Source organism: Kwoniella shivajii, chromosome 1 (assembly GCF_035658355.1).
Source record: "Kwoniella shivajii chromosome 1, complete sequence".
NCBI classification, from domain to species: Eukaryota; Fungi; Basidiomycota; class Tremellomycetes; order Tremellales; family Cryptococcaceae; genus Kwoniella; species Kwoniella shivajii.
In genome coordinates, this window is record NC_085908.1 from 2199997 (window position 1) to 2226057 (window position 26061).

General features: G+C 44.8%; 6 protein-coding genes across 6 annotated transcripts; 2 read left to right on the plus strand and 4 right to left on the minus strand.

Annotated features, from left to right (window-relative positions):
* Nucleotides 1–621: 621 nt before the first annotated feature.
* IL334_000830 (uncharacterized protein) lies at nt 622–2481 on the plus strand (the record flags this gene model as incomplete). Its single annotated transcript, XM_062932593.1, has 3 exons — nt 622–697; nt 795–2307; nt 2370–2481. 3 exons carry the CDS (start codon nt 622–624, stop codon nt 2479–2481), a joined length of 1701 nt encoding a protein of 566 aa, XP_062788644.1.
* A 423-nt stretch (nt 2482–2904) lies between these two features.
* On the minus strand, nt 2905–9158 carry IL334_000831 (uncharacterized protein; the record flags this gene model as incomplete). The annotated part of the gene is made up of 4 exons (XM_062932594.1): nt 2905–6351; nt 6433–6747; nt 6810–7327; nt 7385–9158. The coding sequence occupies 4 exons, from the start codon at nt 9156–9158 to the stop codon at nt 2905–2907; spliced, it is 6054 nt and encodes a 2017-aa protein (XP_062788645.1).
* An 888-nt stretch (nt 9159–10046) lies between these two features.
* IL334_000832 (uncharacterized protein) lies at nt 10047–16763 on the plus strand (the record flags this gene model as incomplete). Its single annotated transcript, XM_062932595.1, has 15 exons — nt 10047–10185; nt 10243–10391; nt 10444–10587; nt 10670–10925; nt 10992–11580; nt 11636–12498; nt 12554–13183; nt 13238–13612; nt 13667–13791; nt 13854–14649; nt 14720–14862; nt 14924–15553; nt 15616–15921; nt 15977–16370; nt 16432–16763. The coding sequence occupies 15 exons, from the start codon at nt 10047–10049 to the stop codon at nt 16761–16763; spliced, it is 5871 nt and encodes a 1956-aa protein (XP_062788646.1).
* Nucleotides 16764–17046: 283 nt separating this feature from the next.
* IL334_000833 (uncharacterized protein) lies at nt 17047–17962 on the minus strand (the record flags this gene model as incomplete). Its single annotated transcript, XM_062932596.1, has 2 exons — nt 17047–17406; nt 17480–17962. 2 exons carry the CDS (start codon nt 17960–17962, stop codon nt 17047–17049), a joined length of 843 nt encoding a protein of 280 aa, XP_062788647.1.
* Nucleotides 17963–18550: 588 nt separating this feature from the next.
* On the minus strand, nt 18551–20893 carry IL334_000834 (uncharacterized protein; the record flags this gene model as incomplete). Its single annotated transcript, XM_062932597.1, has 9 exons — nt 18551–18943; nt 19030–19321; nt 19393–19497; nt 19572–19840; nt 19907–20219; nt 20280–20358; nt 20414–20530; nt 20585–20630; nt 20693–20893. The coding sequence occupies 9 exons, from the start codon at nt 20891–20893 to the stop codon at nt 18551–18553; spliced, it is 1815 nt and encodes a 604-aa protein (XP_062788648.1).
* Nucleotides 20894–22095: 1202 nt separating this feature from the next.
* On the minus strand, nt 22096–24124 carry IL334_000835 (uncharacterized protein; the record flags this gene model as incomplete). Its single annotated transcript, XM_062932598.1, has 7 exons — nt 22096–22377; nt 22445–23235; nt 23307–23348; nt 23411–23536; nt 23605–23689; nt 23757–23861; nt 23918–24124. The coding sequence occupies 7 exons, from the start codon at nt 24122–24124 to the stop codon at nt 22096–22098; spliced, it is 1638 nt and encodes a 545-aa protein (XP_062788649.1).
* Between the last annotated feature and the right edge of the window lie 1937 nt (nt 24125–26061).

The following is a 26061-nucleotide window of genomic DNA, read 5'->3' on the forward strand; positions in this document are numbered from 1 at the left end:
TGCATTCATCTCATGTCATGTCGTTATCATGTCATCTATTCACTGAGCATTGTAGAACTCAGCAGGTCCATCAACGAAGCAAGTGGGCGGGAATGCGAAGCTGATACTGGCGAGTGGAGAGAAGCATTAATTGTAAACGGTACTCGAGTATGTTCGGCTTTTGCGGCCCGAACATTGTCGCTGAATAACTGAATGACAAAGCCTACGAGTAGTACTGCAACTTGATCTCTCTCATCTGAAAATCGCGATTCACTCGAGTGTTTTTGACTCAAAAAAACAGTATGACTGCATGATAGGTAAGATAAGCCGAATAGTATGTGGTGTTCGAGAATCTACTTACGATACTGAGTCCGACGTGTATACATTACTGATATTATAGTACCCCTGTTTCTGGCGCACTGACCACCTCCTCCTCCTCCCCCTTTTTGACCACATGTGTGTGTTTTCACAACTCGTGCATTGTTCAAATAGGAACCGCGCACAGAGCCATGACCTGACAACATCATCTATCCTTCAACGTAACTTTGTTGCTCACCCCAACAGGTCGTGATACTTAGCTTCCTTTCCGTACAACATTCAGCATCCCATCAACTCCTCATACATCTCACACCACCTTAGCAAATGTCAAGTACCATCGAAGATCCTGGAGATTGGGGCATAGCTTTGCCCGCGTTTGAAGGGATTCTCACTAAGCAGAGTAAGCACCCTCGACCGTCCGTCTATATAGTCATCAAAATTGATCGTCTAGTCCCGTCATGATCATCGGACACCAGCTGATATCGATTTATACGTAGCAAGGACACTCCTCCGACCATTCTCACGATTTTCAATCTCTTCTTTATTCCGCTCTTCTACGGCACCATTACCCTCTATCTCCCTTATGAGTCCTCTGCTCTCCCTTGCAGCCACCACCCCCGATGACCACCTACCTTCCCATAAGGAGGTCCTCAAATCGCTTGAGGGATTGAAGGACTTTGCCACCCAGTTCAAGCAAGTGGTGATTATACGAAAATTCAATGTTGAAGATGAGGGTATCCTCGAATGTTTGGCTAAGCTCATCGAGGGATACTTAGCTGGAGTGTACGTTACTTCTAGAAGCTTGTGGGATGATCCAATCACCTTGGGGAGTTTGGAAGAAGAAGCGGAAGAACTTAAAATCGCTCTCAAACAAAGTTTACAAGGATTCTTCGTCGTTCACCAAATCTTGACTCAACGGAATTGTCCAACAAACGAAGCAGACAGGCATATACTGGGATCACTCTTCCCTTCGAATCTGTCAAAGTTTCATCATCTCTCGCCGCTTCTCGCTCATCCTCGTCAGGTCATAGCATACCTCCAGACTCATACGACCAGACCTGTAGCTCAACCGAAGTTCAAGTCCCCCATACAGATTTCGATGACATCTGCTTTTCCTGAATTGGTATCTGACAATGAATTCCTGTACGTGATGTCGCTGCTGGACATACTCTCCAGCGGTATAGAAAAAGTGGAGATACTGAACGGACCAGCAATTTCTAAGAATGACAGAGGCATGGAGGATGACTGCGGAAGACCTCTTAGAGTGAATATGGAAATCAAGATACTCAAGTGTGATTTGCTTTTAAGTGTGACGACCAAGAAGATTGGAGAAGTGAAGAAAAGAGCTCTAGCTAAACTCGAAGGTGTAACTCATGAATCAGAAGTTGAGTCGCGAGGAAATGACAATGCTTCAGCTGGTGGTAAGGGGACAAAAGGCGACCAAGACGATGTCAAACCTGACTTGATTATAATACACGATCTTTCGAGTATAGCCTCGACCAATCAAACTGGACGGGTTGAATCAGATATTCCTGAGGAGGCACAAGGTGTCGCTTGGGAAATGATTACTGAAGATTCCCTTGTGGATTGCCTTCAATCGGCCAAAAATATCATCGAGCAAGGTCAAATCGATGTCTTAAAATCACATATAGAAGCTTCCGACTGGTTAGGAGATGAAGGGGTGTTTTACTTTAAGGGTCAAGCTGAAAATAGGAAGGCAAAATCACCATCGCTTGATCCAACTGAACGATCGGATTCCGAGAGCGAATTTGACTTTGAAAGTGATACAGAAGTCGATTCTCTGAATGGTCAAGATGGTTCAGCCCATCCTTGTCCTTTACGAACGATTTTCAGATTACATGATAGGTACGAAGAACAACGGCTCGCTATCTGGCTGAATCTTCCTTCGAGTGAAAGGTGTAAAATGGGCTGGTTCATGCGTGGTGAAGATGGGAAAGTAGGAAGTACTTGGGACGCGTTTGGTTTAGCAGTCATGATGGAGTATGATACGTGAGTTGTACCCCCAAAAAATGGTTCAACAGGTGAACTAACCGTGAAACCCGATCCACCAGAGTAACCCTTCTTAATCACGGGCTTGAAGCGGATAAGTTAGATAAGTGGGTCGAGTTGGCTTCCGTGAAGAATACGAAGAGAATCAAGAAAAGAGGAAGAAAGATGACTTGACCTAATGTATATACATTATATACATTGCGATTTAGAAGAGCAATCCGATTGTAAGAGTAGAAGAAATCTGTTGTTTGCAATGTACTACATATTGTGTCGAACTATCCTTTCATGACACTGTATATCCATATGTATATATACATATATCTCGCTTTTCATGTTCGCTCTGTTCACTATAATTTTTAGTAGTACTGTTTTCATCACAAATCACTGTCTTGATTCATCGCGCTACCTTTGATGGCAATCAATATGTGTATTCATGCTATTATAATTCTCATGCTATTATAGTTTTGGCAAAACATGCTGTTGTGGGAATCTTCCAAATACAAAGACTACATGGATGGTAAAATACAATTATATCTCGATGTTTCCAATTCTTTATTTCGCGATGCTGGAATGTCGACTTCAACTTCTCCTTACGCTCTACAGTAAACCCTCACTCTCACTTGTTTCACCTTCACTCACACTAACTCTAGCATCTCTACCAAAAGTGAAGGCCCTTGACCCTACACCGTCACCACCTTCCCAGAATCCTGAGACTTTAGGTTTCAAAGTCTTCGCTTCCCTACCTGCCTCTCGAACCGGTACAGTACGATAATTCGTTCTCGTTCCAGAGTCCAATCCATTGGCGCCGTCATCGTTGTTTGATATCAAAGCTCTTTCCACCTCAGTCGCAGTTGTAGAAGTTGATTCAATCGATTCATTTCTCTCCAACCCGACTGAACCTGTACCGAAACCTAGACCGAATGGATCAAGTTTAGGTACGTAAGCTGTACGTGGTGATACAGTACTTCTTGCTCCTGATATCGAAGAAGCGGTAGTTGATATTCTTGAATTAACACTTTCTGAAGTATAATAACCACCATTTTGTCTGTCGAAATAAGCTGATTGAGGCGCAAATGATCTTTTATTGACATAAGTAGTATGTCCAATTTGTTCTCTTTCACGTTCACGCTCCCGTTCCCGTTCCCGTTCCCTTTCTATTACTCCAAATTGTTTGTTATGATCATCGTCATTAATCTTCCTTGCTATAACCTGATATCTGTACCCAGAAGGTGTTTGTTCATTCGTAGTAATCGTTCTTGAACCTGAACCAGAATGATTTCCAGAATAATATGAATCGTCACTTGTTTGTCTAACAGGTTTAGGGGCTAAAGCAGTTGTGTAACTTCTTCTCTTTGTCGCTTTCTCAATCGCGAAAGCTGCATTTCTCTCCATATAAGGATTGGGTTGATTGTATGGTTGCGGTATTGGACCCACTGTAGAAGTCTGTCTACTTGGTACAACCGAAGTTGGTACGCTTCCCGAAACGCTGAATTTTCTCAAAGCCTCGTCACGAGTTTCTAATTGTGCGATTTTACTCTTAACCGATGGTAAGATTGAGTGGATTGACGAAGGTGACGATACAGGTGAAGGATGCAACGAGATATCTTCGATTGGAATAGGTAACGACCCTTGTCTTTCGGGTACTACAGCAACCTCAAACTTGTGTTGTGGTGCACCAGATAAGGGCGATAAGGAAGGATCCTGTTGAGTTTGAACGTAATGAATCTGACTACTTAGCAATTCACTTGATCTCCACTCATGGTTGTTCATCAATTGCTTTTGATCATGTTCTTCAGCTGAAAAAGGTTGATAAGCATTCATTGGGGCTGAAGGTAGTGAACGTCTTTGAATTGTAGGCGAGGTTGATATGTGCGGTAAATTCATGGTTGTAGGTGATTCCAATGGATGACCTTCAGAAGAAGCTGAATCTGATGCTACAGAAGGTGCTAATCCAGGTGGCATATCTTCATCTCCACTCAAATCGGGGGAATTGGAGCGAGAATTAGATTCGTCACCATTGAACGGTTCTGGCAATATCTGATTCTTCAATTGACTGTTCGCAGAAATCGTTCTGGCCATATCCATGGCCTGAGGATATAACGTCTTTGGACTAACTCGAGGTGATAAACCAGTTCCATTCACACTTCCGTTTCGATTACCTAAGAATTCGTTTGAAGTTGAAGTCGATAGAGTAGTCTTCACTCTTAATGGGGATCCTGGAGAAGCCAATGTGAACGACGTTTTCTTTTGAACAGACCGTGCCAAAGGAGTCTTATTATCAGCTCTCAGGGGAGATGAATGCCCAACTGTACCATTTGTCGATGATTCTCTCCTCGCCATTGGGGCGGCAGAAAGGATAGACCCTCGTCTTGGTCCAGTGGCTGATTGGATACTCGATGTCGAACCTCTCCTACCTTCAACAGTTTGTGAAGCCCTTCGTGCACCAGCTAATAAAGAGTGACTGACACTTCCTGATCTTGGAACACTCAAGTTCCTCATCTCTTCATGACCATCGACTTTGCCCGCATCGGTATTGGAAGGGAAAGGAAGTAATCTCGAAGGCACTTTGACAGAAACGTTTTTCTTGACAGCTTCATATACTTGTCCGACTTCTGATTCTTGCTCACTCACACCACTGACGGCTGAAGCGGCGAAACTACCATATGCAGATCTAGTGTTGGCTATTTGAGTCTCTCTGTCTCTTTCATAAGGAGTAGAGAGGAATGGAAGCCTTTGCAAAGAAGAGGAAGTGACTATTTGTTTCGGTGAAATGGGTGAGATTCCTTCCCGTGTATTTTCAGGTTCGTATTCGACTTCAACATCTTGACCGTAATCATACCCGCTTGACTCCAAATCATGACCTTGTTGAGACATTACTTCTTCCAGTTCCTCCCTTTCTTCGGGTATCAAATCTGCCAAGACAGTCTCGTTTCCTACATCCAGTTCTAGACCTCGATGTTCCGATTCCTGATGGTTCTCATGCTCCTGCTCGACCGACTCAGACTCGTCCTCATGTGCAGCTCGATTCTCTCTTTGCAATTGATGTTCGTTCTGGTCTTCAACGCTTTCATCGATGTTTACGACTCTCAGAACTCTGCGACTCGTTTCTTGCGTGGGTGAATCCATCTCAATTGGTAAAGGATCTTCTGCTTCTTCTTTACTCTGTTCCTCAGGAGTATCACCTGCCATCTCATAGATTTCTTCACTTGGAGTATGACAAGGTCTGAATTCGCCTTGAAGAGGAGTATCAGGTTGTCTACCTGGACTTAGGAGTAAATCTTCGTCATCCAATGCTTGTTTCTCTCGATCCAATTCACGATGAATAGCAGCTAACGATCGTTGTCTACCTTGTGCTCTTCTGGCAGCCAACATTGCCTTATCTTCACTGTTGATGCTTCCTTCTTCGGTTCCTTCACCTTCCTCTTCCGTGAAAATAGATTGTGAATCGTTCCTAGTCGAAGTATACGACATGACTCTAGCTCCCTTTGGCCTTGAACCAGGATTGGATTTAGTTCGTCCATGAGTCATATAATCGTGTTTGGAAATACTATAACTTGATCCAAGGCTTAACGGTCTAGGTGTTCTTTCCTGACTTTGTTGTTGTTGTTGTTGTTGTAAAGGTGGTAGTATATGTCCCATAGCTTCAGCTTCTGCTCTCAATCGCCCAGCTTGCAGAAGTGCATCAATATGTAAGGTTGTTGAGCTTGCTCTTGCAGGTCCGACAGCACTTTCCACACTGAAATCAGAGCTGCTTCGGACCGCACCAGGCCGAGAAGAAGGATCACTTCCGGATTGTTGATAAATCCCTCCGGAATTTCCGATTGTCACTTGTAGTTCCTGAGGTCCGCCAAGAGACACATTATGTTTGTTCGATATAGGTGGGTTGAGCAGACTAGGTCCATCCCTAGGCATAGGAGGAGGATCGATGGATAAGAAATTGATGAGTTGAACGGGAACATCAACGTAAATACTCCCATTTACGGTCACACGCAATGTATATTGAACCTCCACAAGTCTAGTACGACGTATCGATAGCATACCAGGCTATTTACAGCAGAAGTCCGAGGTATCAGTAACATGATCAGGCTTTTGGTTGACGGGCTGGGAGATGGTAGTGAGACTTACGGGAATCTGTAAACTCAGCTCCCAATGACCACTTTCACCAGATTCAACACCTGTCCACCATCCTTTTCCAGTTACTCTACCTCCACCATGACTTATGAAATCAGCTTCGATGACCTCTTCACTGATTTTCTTCCTCTGTGTAGTAGTTTGACAAGCATCTAGATCAGGTGTCCCTGGAACAGCTTCGGTGCCGGTACAATTCGGTAACGATTTACGTTTATGGGTCATCCTCTTGGGAAGGTCGGAAGTATCCAGTAATGGCTGAGGATTGAATACCTGAACTGTTTGTAAAAGGGCCAAATTGAGAGTCTTAATCTATTGGACAAATCGTGAAAAGTTAGATGTCGCACTATTTGCAAGACGTGAAGTTGACCTACCTTTCGATTACTATCATTCCTTATGGCTACTTCACACCACAATCTTTGACCACTAACCCATATCCTCCTTCCCAGACTAACCCTTAATTCCACTCTACCTTTCTCACCAGTTATACTCCAGCCTAGTCCTCTTTCAGTGTAGCCTTCGACAGGTTCTCGACTTGGTGCTAAAACCAAGCTAGGGTTAAGATAGGGTAAAACCACTAAGGAGCGATAGAAGTGTGCGATCGATCTTTTACCGGTAGAAGGAATGTGTATCTTGACTGATCCGACGACCACATATCTTACACATGGGCCTTTGCCGTTTTGCGAGTTGTAGGTACCTTTCGCTCCTCCCCCTAGAGGTAGACGCATTCGGAATGGTATGTTGTGGGTTCCTTCGGCAGCTAGTCGATATCCATCGGAATCTGGGCCCGAAGCGAACAAGGAAGATGAAAGATTATGCTGGATCGAAGGATCAAAAACTGGCAAGGGATGGGGTTGATGGTAAAAGATGTGTCGAGTAGATGGAGATAGCTCTACCGGCAAATGTTGATCAATAATTACTCATTGATTCGAGAGCTGAGATCGCTTACCCTCGAATCCGACTACTCTGATTTTCCCACCGCCAACTCTCAAACCCTCGCCTCTTTTCCCACCAGTCATTCTAACTTCCATCCTTCCTCTTACTTCGCCGCCTTCGACCACACATTCTCTTTCCAAGACCACATCGACTTCAACTCTGGCTTTTCCTTTTTTACTAGCTTCTAAGCGGACTTTATTGTCCTTTTGCCAAGCTTGATTTTGGTCTTCCTCTGATGGCGGTGGGGGAAGCAATTGATTTTGAGATAGCTTCCTCGACTTTGGGCCGCCAAGTAGAACGCCTAACTCAGCTGAAGCACGCTGTTTAGAGGAGGAAGGATGGAGTAATGTCCCTTGTCTAGCTAATAGTTGAGCACCATCAGATAGACTTCTCCCTCGATGACCTAGCATTGTCGGTTTTCCCATGTGCTGCGACATGGTACTATCACTCCAAGGTCTTGATCGCAATTGTTCTTGAGAATCAGTTTTTGTGGTTACAGGTGGACTTTGCGCAGAAGGGATAATAGCTGTTCCACTTCCACATATCAATTCTCCAGGTCTGAATGTTCCATCGCCATTAGGTGAAAAAGCGAGCATCATACCGCCATTTTCCGCAGATAGTAAAACAGCATTTTTGGAGTGTACACCTGAAGAGATATCAGAAGCCCGTTTAGCCATTGTGACTGGATCATGGTTTGGCATCGATCTTGAAGTGTTAGAAAATTCATGTTCCAGCTCCGGAACGCCGTACAAGTATTGAGGCTGTGATTTGGATCTCAGCATTTGATGTGCCATGTAGTCTTGGGAATGATTGGAAGGCCCAGCAGTTGTAGGATCGGAGTAGGTGGTTGCGCTACGAGGAGGATGTCCTGGGGGAAAAGGAAATTGTCTAGTATGGAATGTTGAATAAGACTCATTAGAGACTCCGGTTCCGTGCGATTGAGTTGACATCTTAGAAGGAGCAGGTTGCATAGAACCTGAACCGGTTTGAGAGCTATCTGTCAAACGAGTCGAAGGTCTTCTGGGATGCGATATCGGTGGTTCGACAGGTGAACTCTCTACAGTCGTCGAAGAAGGTTCTACTGCATGTCCAAGATAGCCTTCTTGACCGGACATTTCATCATCTTCACCTGATAAAGGGAAATATCTTCCAGAAATTAAAGGTAATCCATCTCCAAAAGTATTGGCTTCTGATGCTTTCGAGAACTTCCGCAACATATCAGAGGACAAATGTTTGCTCGCTTTACTTGCTGTAGTGAGATGAGAAGCGATTGAAGCACTACGTGATGGTGAAGGGAGAGGACGCAATGATTGTTTGGGTGTTTCTTCGTCTTCTTGATGCTCGTCCGCATGCTCCTCATCATATGCTTCTTCTTCGTCCGCGTACTCTGGATCAGGTTCCACACTTGGTATATGACTGTGTTCTGATTCGCTACTAGATGACGGTTGTCCTATTTTCGGTGAGTACATCCCTACTGCTCTAGGGCCCATAGGTCTAGCTGGGCTTGGCGGTATCGCAGAGAAGCTTGTAAATCCATTACTACTACTGCCGTTTCTGGTGTGGGTAGGCCGAAGTTGGAAAGAAGGCTGCCATACAGGTGGTGGTTGCGGTCGACCAGAAGAGGAGATCTGATTTGCTGGGGGCAATCTCGAGGGTGAGGACGACATTGGCTGAGGTACTATGCCAGTGAACCGAGGCGCAGGCGGTTGTGCTGGAGGAGGAGAGAGGGTGGAGTAGGAGATGCCTAACCCTTGCGAAGAGGGATCGGGAGAGATCGTGTGAGGCATCTTGAAAAGGATGAATGCGGTTCCACTGACTAAGAGATACTTCTGTTTTTGGTCCGAGGACCTGGTCGAATTCTCGCTTGAGGCGCTAAAAGCGTTGATTTATGTTGATTGAGTGTAGAGCGGTTTGCAGCTGTGTTGAACAATGTGTAGAGAAAAGACAAAGAAACGAGTGGTTACAGAAAGTAAGTGAGCAATAACGGTCTGTTGGAAAAAGATCGGTAGTGAAAGCAAGATCAAGATCTACAACGACAATCGAAGAAGTAACAGATCATGGCCTAGGGTAGTAAGAAGGCTGAAATGTCTAATATCATCTAAAGCAAAGTCAACGACAGGCAGGTCTGTTCACCTATTTTATTGTTGTTATTGTTGTTGTTAGCAATTCGTCAAATGAGTTAGTCCGGATGGAAAATCGGATTCCATGAAACCGAGATAGATAGCCCTGATTTTGTCATTCAGACTGAATATATATATACCTTCCCATGGAACAATGAGTGCCATGAAGTGGATGATCACGATTCAGACAGAATCATTCGTGAAAAAGAATTGAGATGTATCATTGGTTGGGACTGAAGAATTCGAAAGATGGCTGATTCGTTCGCTGCGATATTCTTCATGCAGTAAAAGGGAAATCCCAAAACAAAAATAAACAAAATAACCAAAAACAGACGACACCGGCGATCTCCGCCCTGTCGCAATTCGGTATATTTGATTCCGCTTCTGGGACAATCACGTGACGCAGTGGAGGTCGAAGGTCGATATTATTTCGACTTGGGATTTTCAGTTCCTCCCAACAGTCACAGATGGGTGAAAGACATGAATGGGTGGTAAGCAAATGAAGTGTGTATCCAGAAACTTGCAACCAACTGACTACTATAAACACTGGAAGAGATGGTACTAAAGCGGAAGAGGGATGGTCCAGGCCAGACAGACGCCACCGCACCAGTCATCACTAGGCCAAAGCCGGGTACGAAAGTCTTTGCTTCTGGTAAAGCCGTCAAGGATGGGCTAGCCACAGGTTCTCCTCAAAGTAAGCAAAACGTCTTGTAAGATTCTGCAGGCAAGAGGCTAATATAGCAAAATTTAGCATTCGTGTCATTCAGACAGCAAATAGTTACTCCTTATTCCTTACTACCTCTCGCAATAAACCATCCAACTGTAATCATCCTCCAACACTACCTTGATATCTCGCCAACTTGCGATGAAATTTTTAAGGCATGGCAGATTGGTGACCAAGTGAGCATCAACGCTCAAGAATGACCACTTTAGCTTACTGACAAAACATCAGACGAAAAACGGTCAACAAACTCAGGCAGCAGTCGAGTTGCTATCCGAGATCATAAATATCCTCACCACTCTTCCATTCTTCCGGTCTTCAGTCGTGGGATTGATCAATAAGATTGTATCGAACACTGATCCATATCACGAATATGTGAGTAAACATCTTTTCCAGTTCTGAATCTCACAATGAGTCTTACTGAGTATAGGTGCTGATTACCTCACCTATGTCATAGCTTAATCGTCTGATACAGTCTGGCAGCAGAGACGATGTGTATCACGGCTATCTTCTAGCATCAGCCGCCATGGGTGTTGACCCCCCTTCCTCATCTGCTTCACTCGGATCTTCAATTGGTAGATTGGGTATGAAAGTATGGGCAATACTCGTGGAAGGAGGGAGCATCCGAGGTCTAGGCAAGCAATTGGGCATGCGAAGAAGAAACAAGGAAGGAATGGTAGGATATGGTGAACCCGACCCTCTGGATAAACCAGGTAGGCTTGAACGATCGGCTCATATGCTGCATGATAATGACGAATGCGATTCTGATGATCTCGCAGATATTCGACATCTGATCCTACGACTCATCCTCCCACTGTTTGCAACTTCCGCCTTTCACGCTCATGCTCGATCTATCCTTCCCCCTTTATATTCTGGGCTCTCAGACGATCCACCAATTACCGTTTATCGCGTTTTGACTGCTTTATGGAGAGCCATATCGGGTCCCTCTGTCGGTCTGAATAGACGAACCTCTCTTATCATGTTTCACGAAAAATCGCTCGAGCATCTCTGGCAGCTTTTGTCTCGGCAAGACCTGGAACCTACAACCAGTAAGACGGTATCTGAAGTAGTGGAAGCCTTTCTGGAAGCAATCACCACAGTTCCTGGTCAAGGAATCTGCTTTGTAGACGAAGGTTGGTATCCCCGTCGTGTGATTGAGGACACTTCTGGAGCTGCTACAGACAGAGGTGATGTCCCTACAAACGGAGGCGTCGGTGATGGAAGAGATGACAACTGGAAGAAAGGTTTGCACAATCGTATCCTTGGCAACGTTGTAAGGAAAGTAGGACACAAAGCGGTGGATGATGATGGGTTGGTCGGAAACTGGTTGACAAAGGTATTCGAGGCGTGTCCCGAATTAATCGCTGGGTAAGTAGTGTGCTTTCGCAGCAAATCTCAGTATTGGCTGATATGGTCAACGTAGCTATTGGGCACATTCCGCCTTGGCCGTCGAGCCCCGTCTCAATGCCAGATGGGTGGCCACAATGGCCTACATCAATCGTATTATCGCACTATCCCCACCACCTCTCAGCACCTTCCGACAACCTGTACCAACAGGCTCCGATGCGTCCTCGGCTCCTTTCCGATCACAGCCTCCTGCTGTAGACGTCATGATCGAATCAATTCTGCCTTCACCCCTTACCAAAAGTCATATTATGAAGGGTCTCCAACACACCGATGGCCTTGTACAACATGTAACTGCTGCCGTCCTCGCTCGGGGATTACAGAAATTGTGCACAATTCAGGATTTGTTCCTACAGATCGAGACAGAAGTCGGTGCCGAACCCTCAACATCACAGGAGAACCTATGGACTAGACGTCGACGAGAATTAGAAATGGAAGCCAGAAAACGTATACCTGAATTAAGCGTGATCATCGCTTTCGCTCAAAAAGCCGCCACAATGGCACCTGCCGACGCAGATACAGAAGCGGAAATCGCACTCACTGCAAAATCTAGTATGTTGACGGAAGTCGCTCTTCGAATCTTCGAGCTGTGTAACAAGGCCATGCCCTCTATGGCCTCCGAAATGAAGTTTGATGTGGGTAGACTGCTAGTCTCTGCATCAAGTGCTAGTGCGGAAAGAAAAGCCAGGAGAGAAGCAAGAGCAGGCAGTGTAGTCAGCGATTCTGGGAGTGTGGCGAGTGTTGGAACTATGGGTACCGCAGGTATGGGAGGTGGTTTTGGTCAAGCCAGAGGAGATGTGGAAGGATTCGAAGCATTGAGTCAACTTCATGTTTTGCAGTTGCTAGGCGAGGTCAGAGATTGGAACTGGATGAATAAAGCTGGTACGTCGATTTCTGCAGCTGATGGTTCGGCAGCAGCTGATTGTTCCATGAATAGCTGGATCGCAATACACTTATCTCTACCATATTCTCCTCCTGAACCTTTCGACTCAACAACTCGTCACCCAAATGAAAACCGTTTCTCTCGTTGAACACTTGCTTCTACCAACACTGCTGTATGAACATGATCCAGCCGAACTCTCGATATGGCTGGAAGCTCTTCCTCGAGCTTCAGATACAGTCTCAGGACCAATGCTTCTCGCTCAGCAGATTCATCTGCTATCATTCCTGGATGACTGCTTCAGAAGAGCAATTAAAACACCTTATAGATATCTTGAAGACTCGTTTGCCCTGGTGCCAGACTTTTTCGAATACACTCGACCAAGCGAAATGATTAGTCCAGTATTGATGACTATCATGGAACAACTCAATGCGAAAATCACGGGCCAACTCATCAGCACCGAAGCCGCTGGTGTTGTCCTGGTATACTTACGCCGAGTGATCTTGGGCTTAGTCGGGAAGCAGGGAGACTTGAAATTCCTGCTGGTCGTGATCGAAAGGTTAGATGACATCTTGGAGAAGGCCAAAGAGTCCGGTCAAGCTCGAATAGGATTGAAAGATGTGGTTCAAGGAATGAAGGATGATTTAGCTTTAATCAAGGGCAAAGGCATCGATAGGAAACCTGAAGGTTTGTATATAGCATCCTTAGGCGTGTACGCTGCTGACATCGGCTTTCTTAAAGTGGCCGATCCGGAAGCTCACCGTCTGAGGGAAGAAGCCGATTGGGCGTCCCGATCGTTCGAATGGACATGCCTCAATCGGTCTACTGCCCAATGGACAGATTCTAAATCTCAAGTTGGTCTTGTTGAGACCTTTATTGTCTCGACAGGAGAAACCACAATTCTTCGTAGGGCAAGATTTATCCTGCACCTTCTTTCAAGTAAGAAGGGTGTACTGGCTCTGCTTGAAGCAAGGAAAGCTGCCCTAGACTTACTGCACCAGTCTTTGAATGGTACCTCGACAGATTCGCGAAAGGCTCAATTGAAATTGTACATATTCGATAATTCTGACCTGAGAAAGCTGTTCCTCAGTGAGGAAGGAGACGATTACCGCTCTCGTGAGGAGAATATCAGCCATTGGATGAGGCTGTAGCTGACAACATTGATTGTAGAACTAGATCGATTAACCGTTTACCTAGATGAATCTGTGTCTCCGGATAAAGAACTCGGAGAAGCAGTTGCAGTAGAGCTGGTAGAAGCTCTCAAGGCAGACAAGAGCGGCATGAACTCTGCGCGAGTAAGCCAGCTTGCTCCTCTTTACTGTTCCAAAGGCCAGTGACTAACTCTCTTTCTCCCCAGAATCTCTCCCTTATTCAGCCTTGGAAACGATTTATCCAAGCCGACTCCGCCGTCAAGGCACTCAGATACATTGTCAAGCGATCGGATAAGATCGTATCGGCCATTACCCCTCAGATCGTTCAAACCATCTCGACAATTGTGATGGCTACCAAAGATCCGGATTATATGATGCGCCACATCGCAACAGTGATTCAGCTCAACATTCTCCCATCCGTTGTAGCCCTTCTGCAAGAGATTATCATCACGAGAGATGGCAGCATTAAGCTGAGCAAAATATCGTTAAAAAAGGCAACCATTCGAGACTTACTGAAGACTAAAGAGAACGCTGCCTTCGATGTGATTTCACTCTTGGTAGGCAATTCAGTCGATACTGCCAGATCAATGTTGTCAGTGTTAACAAAAGATCCTGGAGAGCTGGAAGACAGAAGAATTATTCCGACTGTCGCAGTACTTCTTGACCTCCCAAATGATGAGACCCTGGATGTCGTATCGTTGGCAATCTCCGTGATTACTACAACAGGGTCGCAGAAGAGACACTTATCATCTGCGATTCGGATTGTTGGGCGCCTATATGAAAGTCAAGGGGAAAAGATCGACGTATTGATCAAGAAAATCGGATTATCCGACTTCAGCCTGCCGATAGCTCAGTTGGTGGAGCACCTCGCGGACGAAGGACATCAATCCAGCCAAATTGCTATCAGGCACTTGGTGGAGATCGGTTTGCAACACGCCGTTCGAGTCTGCTCGAAGGTTGGGGATCTTGATGAGGATGAAGTTGCTACTATGGTCAGCCTCAGTGAGTTTCGAAAAGAAAAAAAAAACAGGGAAATTGGTGTGGCTGGCATGCTGATCAACGATTTGCTCAGGACATGCTATCGATTCCTCACCTGATATCGAATTACAAGGTCAATTGGCCGAACCGTTCATCACTGCCGTCATCCAGGACAGGCTGGAGATCGAAGATGCAGTTGACCTGGCCGTCAGACTTGCTAAACGAGTTGAAATAAAGGTAAGTTAGTGCATCAATGATTTTACACCGGTCTTGAGGCTCACGCCAACTCCTTTCACAGGCAAGCTTCATTCGTCAACAACTTCAAGCTCTCTTTTCCAGTTCAGCCTATCACCGATCTACCAACTCGTCCTGCCCCACTTCATTCAAACTGGCATATGTCCGATTGATTCATGCTCTTTTCTCGGCATCGACCTATGTCTCTTGTCAACCCAACTTCATAGAACCCCTTGTTCTTCTTTATCGAGGTACCATGTCGGAATCCGATCGCTTGATACTTAATATGTTCCAACTCTTCGAAGGTTATCGGAAACTCTCCACCTCTAGTGTACTCAAATATTGGTCAGCCAATGGGATCGTCGGCTCAGGAAATCGATCTTTCGACGCTCTCACATCTCTGGACCCTCTTAGAGTCTTTGCTACTTGTCAAGCATACCCTTTACATAGAACTTTGAAAAGTTACGGTAAGCCTGATGAGAAGCCGGACGAAGGGGAGTCGCTTTACGATCCAGTGTTCGTTATGAGTCTTTTAACTTGCACGCTTTGTGAGGGCAACGTGACTGGTTTAGACTGGGTGGAGATTCTGAGGAGTAATGCGTTGGGTTTGACATTGTGCGGCCTGTCTTCAAGAGACAAAGAAGTCAGGTGTGTGGCAGGTTATGCTTTAGCTAAAGCGTTTACTTTGATTCTCGTGAGTATCATGAATCAGGGAATGGAGCGAGTCACAAAACGAGCTGATAAAATATTTCTCAGAAAAAACCATTTTTTGAGCGAAACCAGGTCCTGTACACCCTGCGACTGCTAAGACATAGCATTGATGCTCCTGCGACTCGTCTCCCTACCCTTACTACACTGTTCTTCGCTCATGCTCTTCGGTCCCTCGCCAATCCCTCACACTTCCTCTATCCACTCACCTCAAGATTCTTGCTTCAGCGGCCTATATTTGATCCATCAGATACACCGATGTTATACGGAATGCTGTACGCATCTGGAGATGGCTGGAAGAGAGAAAGAGGATGGATGGTGCGATTCCTAAAAGAAGGAGTGAAGAGTGAAGCTGTGAGTTATATATATACTCTCACGGCACCGATCGCTGACTCTCCATATCATGAAGGATTGGCGAGTTGTCAGGAGACGTAAAGTGTGGTCACTTCTTGCTACTCTCTTCAGTTCTTCGTTAGATCCATCTTTCCGACGTACAGTTCTTCAAGCTATGGAGAGTATGGTCGATATCCCTGCTGCAGCTCGAACGTTGGTTCTTCGTGACGGTCTCATCGCGTGGCTAGTGATGCAATGGACCAACATCAATCGTCGTCACGCAAACTCAGCTTTGAAAGGGACCAAAGCTCAGACTTGGGAGAAGGATGAAAAGGCAATGATGCTAAATATTGTTGAAAAGATCTGCATAGGTATGATACCTGGTGAGAAGGAGAGAATCAAAGATAGCAAACAGCTTGGAAAATGGGTAGTACAGATAGAGATACTTTTCAAGAGAGTTCTTGAGACAGGTGAGTGGAGACCGCCACATGCTCACTAAGATCGACGATTGGTTTACTGATTATTGCGAAGATACGGATATCGAGCGATTGGAAACGCTTTCCCGGATCTTATATCGTTTGTCCTTCATCAATGGAATTACTGTCACATCAAGTATTTTACCTCTCCTTGTTCAGCAATTCACCTCCCTCACCAAAGCCGCGGCCGAAGGAGGCCCAAGCGAACGAATCACGGCGTACTTGTTCCATGCGGGTCTGAGTTTAAGACTGGAAGATTTGACAACCAAGAATGATGTGAAAGATGCTATAGAGGAGATTGGTTGGAGAGCTGAAAAGGGTGATGCTGGACAGGAACTGGCGAATTGGGTCAAGAGGGAGAAGCGATTAGTTGAATGGAAGGAGTAAAGTCGTTACATTGCTTGGTAATTTCGACGTACGTAGTCTGCATCATCAATACACCTGCAATTGTGATGCATGATCTCGACATGTAATGGTACATATAATGCTCAAAGATAGCGAACAATATCCTGCGCAATGCATTGAGACATAAATAACACCTTTAGTTCCTACTGCAGTGGTGCTAAGCATGTGAAAGTATGAGAAACCTATGAAACTACTTCCATTGTATCTTCTCTAGTATCAATGGTAATATTCTTCACTGTTTGCGCACAAGCACGCGACGATAGTGTTAGTGTTGCTTGGAGGAAGAATCATTATCCACCTGCTTGGTTAGGCTTGCCTCCCATTCAGCATCATCCTCATTGTCCCCCCTTCCCGGTCTTTTAATCACAACTTGTACCCCATCAGCAGTATAAGATATTTTCTCAGTCTCTGATCCAATTCCCCGAGCGCAAGCTGGAATCGCAGTTCTCATCACATCCTTCACGGCCTCGAGCTTACTGGACCAAAAGGGAGATTCTTTCAAAAGGGCGTTCAATCCTGGTAGGTTGGATTGTTCCGAATCCCTGGAACCATATTTTAAAGTTAATCTACTTTTACCAGATTTCGGCTCTGCACGATAATAAGCCACGATAGGACGAGAATTCTCCTAGATAAGTTGGTAATACAGACAATTAGCATGACCGGATCAAGAGGTATGAGACGACAAACGTGTGACTTACGAGATCGAAGGAAGGCTCCGAACTATGATCTGATGCTGTGGGTACACTTAGAGTAAGATCGAACTCATTAGGGATATGATCCTTTGGTAGCAAGCTTAATTCATGATGATCCATATGGTATGATATTCTGATATCTGACCCATTGTGTTTTCTTGAGATGATGTCGTACAAATCTAAAACTTTTACAATATGGGTCAAATCGCGTTCCGCGTCAGGATCGGTAACAGTATATCTCCAGCTCTCCGCAGCCTTGCCTGCGGCTTGGAGTCGTTTCATGTTTCCTTGTTGACCATAGATAGGGCATCCCATCTCATATCCCTTAGGAACTTGAGTCATACCTATCGTCTGAGTGTCAGTATTGTAGCTCTCCTCACCGTTTTGTGGATCATGGAACTCCCAATGAGTCGCTGGTATCGTTGTATTGGCAGACGATGGGACCATGCAAGTCGACACTTGAGTGATAGGGTTAAAAGAAGAGGTCATGACTACTATATGTCTTGAACAAGAACCCGTTGCGGAAATGACAGATGAGAAAGAAAGTCTGAAGCATTGGTTTTAAAATTGGTGTCTAATATGGGCGCCTTCTGAGTGACCTTCCATGAGTCAGGGAGATCTCCAGCCTTTGTGTAGCATGAGAAGAGGAACAAAGGTTGTCATACGCCTCGAGAACAACTATGACGATCTTGGACTCGGATATTGCAAAGCGTTGCATCCTTTCACTTTTGCTTAAGACGATTTGCCACTTCCACTAGCACGTTTCATCAACGTGATGCTTCCCCTGGTCCTGAGACGGTGTGTGTAACTCTCACCTTGTAGCCTGGACATTGTTTTGGCCTTCTGGACATATTTGTCTTGTTCATTGCTTCATTCACATGTCTCAGTGCTTTGTACGTGAAGCCTTCTTCCTTCTTCCTCAAATCTGCAACTGCTCGTACAGTCTTGAACTGGTCGTCTTATCGATCAAAATAAGTACGTATATTACTATGGCTACAGAGTACAATGTAATTGGCAAAAGTGATTTGCGCAACTTCTCATTCCACTATTATTTGTGTTGTTTCAAAAGATCTCCTCTTATACTTGCTGAGAACCGAACTCTGAATGCTGGGTAGTGGGTTTGTCCTTTTCCCCTTCAAGTATTCTTCCCATTCCATTCTTTCCTTTTTTCTGACTCATAGCTTTTTCTGACATATCTGGACGAGAGGGACCTTTTCTTCCTAGTATATGCTCTGCTTCCTTGGATCCAGCTGGAGGTATTTCTTCAGGTCGTTGGGAATACCATACTGGAGATCTCTTCTCATTGTGACCCAAAGCAAAGATGATGTCAATCTCTTCCAAGGAATATTTCTTGGTCTCAGGGAAAAAGAACCAAACGACAGGACAAATAATCACACCATTCACAACGGCAAAAAGAGCATATGTACCCCAACCGATATTAGCGAACATTGGTCCAGTAGCCATGACGACCTGTAAAGTTCCATCAAAGAGAAGAATTAGGAATGTGAGAATCTATCGTAAAAATGTATTGAAGAAAGGGCTGGCGCGTGACTCACCATGAAATTGAAGATCCAGTTTGATGCTGTCGAGAGAGCATTTGCGGGAGCTCGGATTCTTAGAGGGGTAACTTCTGCAGGGTAAAGCCAAGTCATACCCAGCCATCCCACAGAAAACCATGTATTGAATAGGAATAGACATAAAACAGATATCACTTGTGCTGCTTTGTTCGATTGCTGGGAAAGATCATAAAGACCTGCAAGTACAGCCATAGTGATTGCTTGAGCCAGAGCCATCCAGAACATCAAAGGTCTTCGACCAATCCGTTCGATAATGAACAGCGCCACAATACTGATACATGTGGTCAGCTGTCAGTCAAGATGTGCAATATTTATGATAACAGCATAGTAACGATCACTCACGAAGTCAAGAAGTAACAAGTGCCGTTCACTCCTGAGATAATTCGGGACATCTCAGGACCAAGACCGAGATCGGTCAACACTGATGTGAGGTAATAGGTGATTAAGCTGATTCGTTGATCATACAGTCAAACATCAGTATGTCGTTTCAGTGATACAAGTTAAGAGGGATATAAACGTACTTGATCCCACAGATCTGTTGGAAACATTGTGCCACAACACCAAGCAACATCCTTCTAAGATTTTGAGTTCGACCATTTGTGAATAGCTCTCGGAAACCAAATCCACCAGCAGATTCAGCAGCAATAGCATCACAGATTCCGTTGAAAGTAGCAATGACCTTTTTATCATCGACAGAAGTGTTATCGAGGGCAGCCAAGACAGCCAGAGCTTCTGCATATTTTCCTTTTGAAGCAAGCCATCTTGGGGATTCTGGTAACCTGAAAGCGTACTAAGAACGTTTGATCAATCAGTATGATGCCCCTATTACGGCCTAGATCAAAAGGTGGTAGCTCACCATGCAGATAATCATGATCAAAGCTAAAAGAATTTGGAAAGCTATGGGGAACCTCCAAGAGATAGAACCAGTGGTGAAATAAAATCCAAGATCAATCCAATATGACATCATGATACCGAAAGTGATCAATGATCCTTCTATTAGGACTAATTGACCTCGATGATGAGCTTTAGCACACTCTGATTGATATGCTGGTACTGTTGACGTAAGAAGACCGTTCCCAAGTCCAGTAATCACTCTCGCCACCAGCATCATAGCGTAATCTACAGCGGCGGTCTGCAAAATGGCGCCAACAATCATGATGATACCTCCTCTATACACCACGTTTGTGTCAGTGATTGCAGTTTTCGACTGACCCAAGGTCTGGACTCACAGAGAGATTGTATGTCTACGACCAAGTTTATCACCTACATAAAGATTCGACAATGCGCCTGCCATGCATCCGAGCTCGTCTATAGTGTCGCGTAGTGAGTCGGATTCTACTCTATTTGCTTTACGGTTACTCACAAATAGCGACAAGGAATGATTGTAGAGTGGCACTTCTGCTACCACCGAAGCCACCTGCTGTCTGCGGAAATTGATCTTGGAAAGATGGGAGTGTCAAGAGGGAACTGAGTACACCCTCTAATGGTCATTCGTCAGTCGGTCTAGCCACCTGTCGCTGAACACAAGACTTACGATCATAACCAAATAAGGTGAAACCTGTACCAGCGACGAATGTGACCTAATCAGTAGAAAGCTCATTCGTCAGCTCGCATATCTCATTCGAGGTGAAAACGCGCTTGCCATGTAGGTTAACCACTTTCCAGATACTCTTGATGGTTTCAGCTGAGCAGCATAATGTGTATCCACCTCAGCTGCCAGGGTACCTGCATCTGATGCATCGCTACCGAATCTCCTACCTCTTCTTGGTACTTCTCCGTCAGACAGTGGTGACATGCCAGGTCCAGTCGTTTCGGATCTAGTATGACTTTGCTCTGATGACATTGTTTTCCCGATGCTTATTGCAAGATTATAGCTGTGGCAGAAGACTATAGTTGCGTTAAGTTTGGCTACTGAGTTTGACTGTAAACTTGTATTATCCTTTGTTCGAGCTCAGCTTTCTGATGCAAAAGATTGAGAAAGAAACATGAAAACAGGAGACATCTACTCGAACTGCGTCGCTATTCCATATATATATATATCAGTAAATCATGTTTATTATGTCTTATTGCCAGCTAGATGCTAATATGGATGTTATTTTTCGAGATCCGGTTGTCTTGCCGAAAAATCATCTTGGTAGCCCCCCGCTTCTTTTCGCTTAAAGTCATTCGTACGAGATGAAGGATGTACGTACAATCCAACACTAGATTAGATGAAGTCATTGTAAATTCCTCTTACGGCATAAAACATTTTCTATTTTAGACCGAATCCCCTCTTGTCGGATCAAACGAGATAGCGGAGGATCCACAACGTAAAGGCTCCATCAGACTATTACAATTATCGGAAACGGGTTTTGAAAAAGCCACCGACGTTATCACTGAACATCAATCAGTGACTGATGTTCGCCCCCTTTCCCCACCACGGGTCTCCTGTTTCAAGCGAGATTACACTAGCGTGTAAATACAAGCCTAGCCCGTTGAGCTTCCGCAGTGCATGTCACATGGTCGTGGCTATAACTCCACATGGTAGGATCGTAAGCTTTTCCCATCATCATTACCGGCGGGACCATCTACAACTTGCAAATATCGCTAGGGTGTTCAATCACCGTCATCTGCTCGAAATGATGGAAATCGCGTGGGATCGTCATCGTCTTTGGCCACAGGAATCTCCCCTTTATGCAGGAGGCAAAGATGGTGTTTGGACATAGTAAATCATACATGCTTATTGAGACTTCTTATCTGTTATTTCGCTATTTTACGCCAGTTGAGATTATATATGTAATCACGATTATGAAATGAGAAATATCGACTATATAGAGGAAAGGAAGAGTGATGAAGAAGATAAAATGATTATGCTGTGTTGAATGTAGGACAATTATTATAAATATGAGACGAATCTCGTGAAAATGACTAGACTGATGTGAATGAAATGTCGAGATTATCTATCTTCGATCATGTTCTTGAGATGAAAAGGGAAAGGAGCGCCAGAATTCCTTCTCACATCCCCTTCCCCGTGCACGATCTCTAACCAAGACGAAGATGATGGGCTTAGGCCATGTTTGCTGTTCCTTTCTCCTTGTGTTGGATATCAGCTGCCACTTTGTCGAGACCGATTTGTTTGGCGACTCTTTCTCGTCTGGCTCGATCTTCAGCACCGGTTGAATCGTTGAAAATTCGGTCAACTTCTTCAAGTGAAAGACCTTTAAGCTCGGGAAGAACAAAGACGGCGTAGAGGAATCCAATGATACAGAATACCATGAATACGATGTATGTTTTGTATGTGATAGTGTCCAACATGTGAGGTGTGACCATGGCAACAGTGAAGTTCATCTACAGTCACGCATAAAATCAGCGTTATGGTCATGGATTGTTTGGAAATTGCAAAGCGAACACTTACCAGCCAGTTGGTAGCGGATGAGATACTCATACCCTTGGCTCTCATATCAAGGGGGAATACTTCGGCAGATACAACCCAGGCAAGGGGACCCCATGTAACGGCAAAGTTGGCGATGTACCAGTAGATCATGAAGACAGCGGCGTTACCGGCTCTCTTGTTCGCATAGTCGGGTCCATAGACAGCAAAGATACCAGCAACGGTAGCATGAGAAATGGCCATGTTGGCTGAGCCCCATGCAAGAATAGGCTTTCGACCGAAGTTGTCAACAAATAAGACAGCGGGAATAGTGAATATGAAATTGACGATGCCGACGACGCCAGTAGCGAGCAAACCGATAGTACCACCGGTAAGACCGATCGATCCGAAAATGGTAGGAGCGTAGTAGATAATGGCGTTGATACCAGTCCATTGTTGAAGTGCTTGTGCACCAGCACCAAGCATCAATCGATGAAGTAACGGTTTGGTTGTAAGTAATCGCTTGTATTCAGCCAAGGTGACTCGCATGTTCACTTCGTTTTGACCATATCGTTCTTTGGCAGCTTCTTGTTCGACGAGTCGTTCAGCTTGAAGGGCTCGGAACTCGTATTGAACTTCAGGAGATTCGGCGGGAAGATGTCGGAGAAGAGCAAGGTTATCTAAACATTCTTCTTCTCTACCTCTGAGCATCAGCCATCGAGGAGAAAATGGCAAGAATATCGCTCCGATACATAATATCATGGCTGGAACAAGTTGTAGCGCAAGGGGTAGCCGCCAGGCGGTCGTGGATTGGGTTGCTCCAGTACCACCGATATCTAGAATGGTTTAAAAGTGGTCAGTAATGATGTCTAGAATATTCTGTTCACTTGAAACCCTCGATACTTACAGTTGGTACCGTACGCGATCCAATAAGAAACCAAGATACCGACTGCACATGACCACCAATAGCATGTCAGCTTGCAACGGTTTTGACATTATCATCATACTCACAAGTAATTGCTAGTTGTTGGAGGGCGACCAGAGAGCCTCGAATTCCTGGAGGGGCTAGCTCAGCATTGAACATGGGTACAAGCATCGAAAGCGCTCCAACACCAAGACCACCGATAAATCGACCAACTGGAAATATGGCGAAAGTCCATCAGTTCAAATTGACCAAGTAATTTTGTTCAGTAAGATGCACATACCATAAATACAGGCCACACTGCTGTTGGCACCGACTTGCACAGCAGTACCGATCATGAAAATGACACACCAGGCGGAGATAGAATACTGGAAAACATCGACGTTATTACTAAATCGTCCTATGGCATTCGAAGAGGGAGTCTGCTTGACTTACTTTACGACTGTACCTGTCGGCTAAGGGACCAGCAATAAGTGAACCGACCATGGCACCTAACTCCAAAATGGAAGTCAAAAGACCTTTGGTGTCGGGATTGGTCAACTGTCCAACCATATAGGTCAGTTTGTGCTGACGAATAATTGGTTCGCTCCACTTACTGTAGCAGTGTATCGATCCACGAAACTGGTCATAACTTGGACCTGACCGAAAACACCTTGATTGTAGCCGTATAAAACACCTCCAAGCGAGGCGAAGAGTGCCAAACTCAAGGCTCTACCATTCTTGAAGAGACCTCTGAATCCTTGATTTTGAGATTGTGTAAGAAGAGCATCAAAGTCTCCTCCAGCTGGAGCACCACCACCCATTTTGTAGTTTAAGCGATTATTCGTGGATGTTTTGGAGTGTGCGTGTTAAGAGCAGAAACCACAATGTATATATGGTCGACTTCTCTCGATTTGTTGTTCTGTGGGAAAAGATACTTCTCAAAGATTAACGATGATGTTGTATAGGTTTGGCCAGAAGGGAGGAAAAAAGAGGAAGGAATCAATGACGTCTGTTGTCTTTGACTGATTCTTGGTTCTTGGCCAGTGATGTCGTATGTATTTCACCTTCTGCTACTGTACTCTGTGTTTTCAGGCAGAATTGAAATGGGAATGTGACTGAAAAGACTTATGATGTCAGCTCATTATTCATGCGCGTGACCGTTTGTGAAGTGTAAAAAAGCAATTCAACAGCGGAGATAGGGATCTCGGGGACTTTAAAATGAAATTTGCACATGACCAAATCAAAATGAATTTATGTCATGATGAAAGCTTAGACATACCTATTAGATAATAATGATTATGCCTGACAACTCTATGAATCGGCAGACGATGACTTAAAAAGAGTAATTAGATTAGAGGAGATGATTTGGTTGTAGTTTGGAGTTTGTCTGTCTGTTTGGAAAGTAAGAAGGAATAAGTCAATCTGACGATGGGTTACTGATATATATATACCTGTACTCAACCATTCTTCAAAAAGATGGAAATTTTCCTACTGTTTCCGGAGATGCCGAGCCCAGTTTTTTTATTCTCAGAAAGTATATCTTTGTTTTTCTTTTTCGTTTATTTCTTTGGTTCCTGCCCCGAAGACCCCAGAACAAGAGGATTACGAGGACCTCCTAAAGCTCCTAAATCTCCAATATCGCACCCAGTTGAGCACAGCATGGTCTCCATAATGCATGTGTAGGACCCCCGAGGGCCGTAAGGGAGGACACACCTTAGTAGGTGAAAATGAGATCGGAAGGATTTGGGAAATACGCTATACTACTATAATAATGACGTGGGTCGTAAGAAGCCATTTTTAGATATGGGGAGAACCGTGCACGAGAGAGGGAAAGGTTATTGCCGCTTTGTTGAACCCTGAGTTATTTCCTTTTCGGGCGGCTTTTCCACCCATCGGTCTTGGCCGGAATCAGTGTTTTAAGTTGTTCATATTTTATATCATTCATACGTAAAGAACCAAGCAAAATGCATAAAAACTCCCGTTTTCGCTCGGTGTGCTGCCGTCAGTGGCTTTTTCTTTTGAGGTTGAAAACAGCGTTCACGGTCGGTCGTCATGCCCAAAGACTTTCTGACATCAAATATACGTAACAAATCTATGATGGCAAGCATAAAATATCTCCAAGCATTTGAATCAGCTATATATTGTTGCGGCGCCCGCCATGACTCATTCAGTCCAAGTATGATCGCGAAAATGACCAACGTGCTTTTTCTCGTTCGATTCCTTCCACCTCGACATTAGTTTTAAGCTTGTGTGAAAAGGGGGGTCAAGAGAATAAAGACATTCCTTTTTTCATTGGATCGAACAAGGGTAAATGCTATTGCCGTTCAGGATTGCATTACAAACCCCTTTTATTGCTGGAAAGAAGCGGGATTCATCGCTAGGCAGGAACGAGCGATATCCCTTCTGCGCATTCTCACTGTCAACAGCGACAACAAAGCACCTTTTTCGCATTACATTCCGTGTTATGCCAAGGTGGCGCCGGCGGCAGTCCATTCGCTTATTGAATTTTACCGTAATTCTCAAGAAAGAAAAAGAAAACGATGCCGATAAGATCGGGGGGGCAGGATACTGTTCAGGATGCGATCGTGGGAGAGTTACATGGCCTGGAGGGGGTACTATCGTGGGAAAGTGAGCAGACAAGGGACAGTACGATGACGTCTGAAGATGCTTTGTTTACGAGGCGATCAGTAAATTTGTCAAAACATCTTCGTCCTACTTGGATTTCTCGTCCCAGCAAATTTAAATTGGTAAAAGCAGC